Source organism: Rhinopithecus bieti, unplaced genomic scaffold (assembly GCF_001698545.2).
Source record: "Rhinopithecus bieti isolate Rb0 unplaced genomic scaffold, ASM169854v2 scaffold_13348, whole genome shotgun sequence".
Lineage (NCBI taxonomy): Eukaryota > Metazoa > Chordata > Mammalia > Primates > Cercopithecidae > Rhinopithecus > Rhinopithecus bieti.
The window spans coordinates 6,706,163-6,712,162 of NW_016808764.1; the positions used below are offsets into that span (position 1 = coordinate 6,706,163).

Below are 6,000 nucleotides of genomic sequence, written 5' to 3' on the forward strand. Positions count from 1 at the left end.
ATGTCCCTGCAAAGGACATGAACTCCCCCTTTTTTATGACTGCATAGTATTCCATGGTGTATATGTGCCACATTTTCTTTAGCCAGTCTATCATTGATGGGCATTTGGGTTGGTGCCAAGTCTTTGCTATTGTGAATAGTGCCGCAATAAACATACATGCGCATGTGTCTTTATAGTAGGGTGATTTATAATCCTGAATCTGAAGATCTTTTCTCCATAGGAAAATGTTTTAATGTTTGTAGCTGTAATTGCCATGTTTCTTATGGTGTTTCTGTTTCTAAAGTTTTCTTTTTCTTTCCTATTTCATTCTTTTTTATTCCATCTCCTTCTGAACAGATAACTATTATCTTAAATCAGTGTTATATTACATTTTTTAAGAACACTTTATTTTGTTATTATTAATAATGACATTTTGGTCTTATTACAAAAACAAAAACAACAACAACAACAAAAAAAACTAATGCTTTGGAATCAGACTTCTTGGGTTAGAATTTCTACTGTACTACCTCCTAGCTGTGTACCCTTGGCAAGTTACTTAGCCTCTCTGTGCTGTGTTTCCTCATTTGGAGATAATAGTCGTAATTATGTCACAGGATTGTTGCAATATCAAATTAGTTAATATAAGTGAGGTGCCCAATGTCTGCTAAATAGCACTCAGTAAGTGTTAGTCATTATTGTTAATTTAATAATTATTAGAAAAATATAAAAAATCAGAGAATTTTATCCAGATTCCCAGTGCCCATAACCACTATTGACCCTATATAGAGAGTGAAACAAAGGTGAAACCTTACTGTGTATACTATTTGGTAGCTTGCATTTTCACCTAAAATAATCTGCAATAAACGTAATTGTGGCAAAACTTTTGTGCCCCAGCTTTAATAATTTCCTAATAAATTTCTAAGCCAGGAATTGACGGCTTTAAGCATATATGCGTCATTAAAGTGTTTGTCAAAATGTCCTACAATTTTAAAAATCAATTTATAGTCTTATCAATCTCGTATGACGCTTTTCAGTTTATTAACATTAACGTCCAGTGCTATAAATTTCAAAGACATGATGCAAAGATTATACACATATTGTATTACAAATTATGTTGAACATTTTCATTTGCCTATTGCCATTTGTTTATATTTATATATGACTATGTCCTTTTGCCTTTTTCTTTTTGACTTGTAAGAACTTTTTATATGAGAAGACTATTAATAGGTCTAGGTCTTTTCTGACATATGTATGTTGCAACATTCCTCCTTTTCATGTTGTAAATTAATGTTTGTAATATGCATTCTTAGTGGTATATAAAGCATTTGATTCAACTCCAATCTATTATGATAAATATCAAGTCAATTGCCAGAAAATTTCTCAAGTTTTCTTTTCATTGAGTAATTGTTATCTGAATTATCCATGCTGTGTTCACTGTCTCAAATGGATTTTTTAATTCAGTGATTATATTTTCTTTCTGAAAGTAGTCTTTCCCACTCTCATATTTGTTCCCTTTTCACAGATGCACCAACCTCTTGAATCTCATTGAAAATATGAATTAGGTAGTTTCTAGAATGTTCTCTCTTTTGGCAGCAGTTTTGTTTCATGGGAGTTACTTTGATTCTGCATTGTTTCTTCCTATTTAAATGACTAAACTTTTCACACATCCTATTGTGTTTATTTGCCCATACTTATAGAAGAGTGAGCACAGAATTGACAAGTGTCCTTGTTCTAACATTTCATACCGGGATAAAGGGAGACAGGAGTCTTTTGTGTTTTTTTGAATTCTGTTTTGTCAGATCAGGAGTCCTATTCCTGACATTTGGGCGGGGCTACAGTGGAGACAGGTGCATAACAGGCAGCCTTCATGCCAGATGGAGAGCCATCTTCTCCACGTTGGTTCTATACATCTCAAAGTCAGAAGGGGTCCTATTCCTCTCTGAAGTCCTATTTGGAAGCAGTAGTGGCAGCGTCCTTCACTCACTCTGTGGTGTACTGGCCACCATGGACACACGCTGTGGCACCCTTCCCCTGCCCGCTGCTCCAGGTGCTGACATCTCTCTTCCTGCATATGAATGGGAATCGGCGACCCCCACCCAGTCCCTGATGGTCTCAGCCAGGGTCATTATTGGGCTCTGTTGAAACACCTTTTAGGGATGACAGCCAGTCAATTCCCCTTTATCTGTATTTTCACGAGTGTGAGACCCCAAATACTCTAGATGGTTCACACTCAGGGCATAAATAATATCGAATTGTGCCCCAGGAAAGCAATTCTTTGGTCAGTGTTCTTTCAATTCTTCAAATTATGGCAAAGAGAAAATCTCAGAGGGCTCTGGTGTATCCTTAACACTCTAACACTTGCTCTTTGCTGATCTCGCATTAAAAAGGGGTCGGAGCAGTCTTTAGATTGAGAGCCTTTGGTAAGCAACACCATCTGCTTGCACATGCATGACCTTGATTTCCATTTGTTTATCTTTTTTTTTTTTTTTCTGAAATGGAGTCTCGCTCTGTTGCCAGGCTGCAGTGCAGTGGCGCAGTCTCGGCTCACTGCAACCTCCGCCTCCCAGGTTCAAGTGATTCTCCTGCCTCAGCCTCCCAAGTAGCTGGGACTATAGGCGTGTGCCACCATGTCCACCTAATTTTTTTATAGTTTTAGTAGAGACGGGGTTTCACCATGTTGGCCAGGATTGTCTTGATCTCCTGACCTGGTAATTTGCCTGCCTTGGCCCCAAAGTACTGGGATTACAGGCATAAGCCACCATGCCCGACCTTTTTTTTTTTTTTTTTTGAGAGAGACAGGGTCTTGCTTTGTCACCCAGGCTGGAGTAAATGGTGCAATAAAAGCTCACTGCAGCCTTGACCTTCTGGACGCAAGCGATTCTTCTACCTCAGCCTCTCAAGTAGCTGGGACTACTGGCGTGCGCCACCATACCCAGCTAAATTTTTTAATTTTTTCTAGAGACAGGGTCTTGTTGTGTTGCCCAGGCTGATCTCGGACTGCTGGCCTCAGGTGATCCTCCTGCCTCAGCCTCTCTAAGTGCTAAGATGACAGACATGAGCCACGACGACGACCTGTGTATCTTTCTGTTTGTTTTGTTTTGTTTGTTTTTAACAATTATTTTCTATTTGTAACAAGTGATTTTGGATTTCCTTCTAAGGAAGAAATAAAAAGTGTCCTTTAAAATTAAATTTATTATTAAAAAAGCAAAACAGATATTTCAACACTGATACACAGATCTAGCAAAGTCCACAAAGGTAGCATCTGAATGGATAAAGTTAAAATTTACCCAACATAGCTCTGTTTTCTTTCTATTACTTTAATTTGTAGGAATCCCTGGAAGTCCCTGCTGTGTGGATAGCACCCTTCTCGATTTCCAGCAAAGATACAGATGCTCTCTTGTGTTTGTATTTCTTTTGGTAATTTCAGTGGAAATTTGGAAGAAAATTTGGAATATTAAATGTGGAGGCGTAGAGGCTCAAATTGTCTTCTGTGCTTTGAATCACCTAGCCCATTTTTGGAAGCTGCCTGAGAAGATTCGTGAATGGAGAGAAAACATTGTGATGAAAATTTTAAACTTTGGTTAGGAATGATCTTTGAGAGCGAGCAGTTTTGGGGTCTTTTTTCTTTCCCACTGATTCAAATGCTTTTAGAATGTCCCTTTTCGTTCCTCACACTCATCTCATCCTCTTACTAGCTGGAAAAATCTTTGTGGTCAAGAAACAAACTGAAGCCCCCATGTTTATTATTATAATATTAGTAGTAGCTGGGCATGGTGGCGTGTGCCTATAATCTCAGCTTCTTGGGATGCTGAGGCAGGAGGATTGCTTGAGCCCAGGAGTTCAAGACTGGCGTGAGCAACATAGTAAGACCCTATCTCTGCCAAAAAAGAAAAAAAAGAAAAAAAAAAAAAAAAAAAAAAACAGCCCGGTGTGGTGGCATGTGCCTTTAGTCTCAGCTGGTTGAAAGCTGAGGCAGGAGGACTGTTTGAGCCCAGCAGGTCAAGGCTACAGTGAGCTGTGATTGTGCTGCTGCACTCCAGCCTTGGTGACAGAACAAGACCCTGTCTCTAAAATAATAATAATGACATTAGTCACAGTAATAATAATCATGATGATGCCACTAATTGAACACTTGCTAAATGCCAAATGCTGCTGTGCTTATCATTTTACATGCGTCATTATCTTTCAATTTCACAAGAATTCTATGAAAAAGGAATTTGTATTCCAATTTATAGATGAGAAAAACAGAGGCCCAGAGAGGCTAACCAGCCTGTCTAAGGTTATGAGATGAGATTTGCATCCAGACATGGTTTGACTCCAGGGCTTGTGCACTTAACCACTAAGGGATGCCGTTTCTCAAGAGACTGACTACAGCACACTTTGGGCAAACTTCTGCAGAGAAAATAGCACCATGAAGTTAAGTCCATGGTCACCTAAATGCAGTTGAGTGCCAGGATGGCAAGGTGGCAACCTATGTAGGATGAAAGGTAGAAATGCTGGAAGAGCATGACAAGAATGTATTTACAGCCAGGCAGTGGGGTTTGCAGCTGGGATTACAGACAGCTCATATCTGTAATCCCTGCAATTTCGGAGGATAGGGTGAGAAGATCACTTGAGGTCAGGAGTTCAAGACTAGCCTGGGAAACATAGCCAGCTCCCATCTCTACCAAAAAAAAATATATTTTTTTTAAATTAGCTGGGCATAGTGGCACAAGTCTATAGTCTCCAGCTACTCAGGAAGCTGAGGCAGGAGGATCGCTTGAACCCAGGAGCTCGAGGCTTCAGTGAGCTATGATTGCACTATTGCACTCCAGTCTGGGTGACAGAGTGAGACCCTATCTCTAAAAGCAACAACAACAATATCAACAAGAAATTTACGATGAGGGGTCTTCATAGCAGTCTTTCAGACTAAGAAACTACTTAATGGACAAAAAGTAGGTAAAAATATACAGTGATTTAATGATACAACTAAGAAAACTGTATAAGTGTGTGTGGAGAGTGAGAACTTTCCCTCCTATGTACACATGATATACATTTTTTTCCTGCTGTTCATGGAAGAGTTACAAAAATGTATAGTGTACCTGGTAGTGTACCATGCACACTACCCCCATCCAACATACTGAAAACAAACCAAAACAAGCCAAAACCCTCAACATACATTTTTTGAAGTAGAGTTTTATATAGGCCTCCTTTTCATATCCTGATCAATAAAATAATATCAAATAGAGTCATGAAATTTGTCCTGCCCCCTTGTCTCCCTTCAGGTTTAAGTTACTGAGCCAGGAGGAAGGCGAGTACTTCAATGTGCCTGTGCCACCAGAAGGAAGTGAGGGCAATGAAGAACTGCGGCAGAAATTTGAGGTGAGGTTTCTTTTCTTTCTCTCTTCTTTCTTTTTTCTCTTTATTTTTTCCTTCCTTCCTTCTTCTCTCTCCTCTTTCTCTCTTATTCTTTCTTTTTTATTTTTCCCTCCCTCCCTCCCTCCCTCCCTTCCTTCCTTCCTTCCTTCCTTCTTTCCTTCCTTACTTCCTTCTTCCTCCCTCTCTCTTTTCTTTCTTTCTTACTTTCTCCCTTTCTTTCTTGCTTTCTTTCTCTTTCTTGTTTTCTTTCTCTTGCTCTTTCTTGCTGTCTTTCTTGCTTGCTTTCTCTCTCTTTTCTTACTTTTTCCCCTCCTTCCTTCCTCCCTTCCTTCCTTCCTTCCTCTCTCTTTCTCTTTCCCTCTCATTCGTTATCTTCTTTCTCTCTCTGTCCTTCCATTCTTTGTTTCTTTCTCTCTCCTTCCTTCTTCCTTTCCTCCTTCCTTCCTTTCCTCCCTTCCTTCTTTCCTTCATTCCTTCCTCCCTCCCTCCCTCCCTTCCTCTCTCCCTCTCTTTTCTTTTTCCTTCCTTCCTTCCTTCCTCTCTCTCTCTCCTTCCTTCCTTCTTTCCTTCCTTCCTTCCTCCCTCCCTACCTCTTTCCTTTCCTTCCCTTCCCTTTTCTTCCCTTTCCCTCTTTATTTCTTCCTCTCCTCTCCTCTCCTCTCC

At 39.8% G+C, this 6,000-nt stretch overlaps 1 protein-coding gene across 1 annotated transcript in view; it reads left to right on the forward strand.

Annotated features, from left to right (window-relative positions):
* PRKCB (protein kinase C beta) overlaps positions 1-6,000 on the forward strand; it is a 397,470-nt gene that overhangs the window by 280,943 nt on the left and 110,527 nt on the right. Inside the window, exon 12 of the mRNA XM_017887175.1 lies at positions 5,244-5,340. Within this exon, the coding sequence (XP_017742664.1) occupies positions 5,244-5,340 (97 nt within the window). The remainder of the gene's footprint in view (positions 1-5,243; positions 5,341-6,000) is intronic.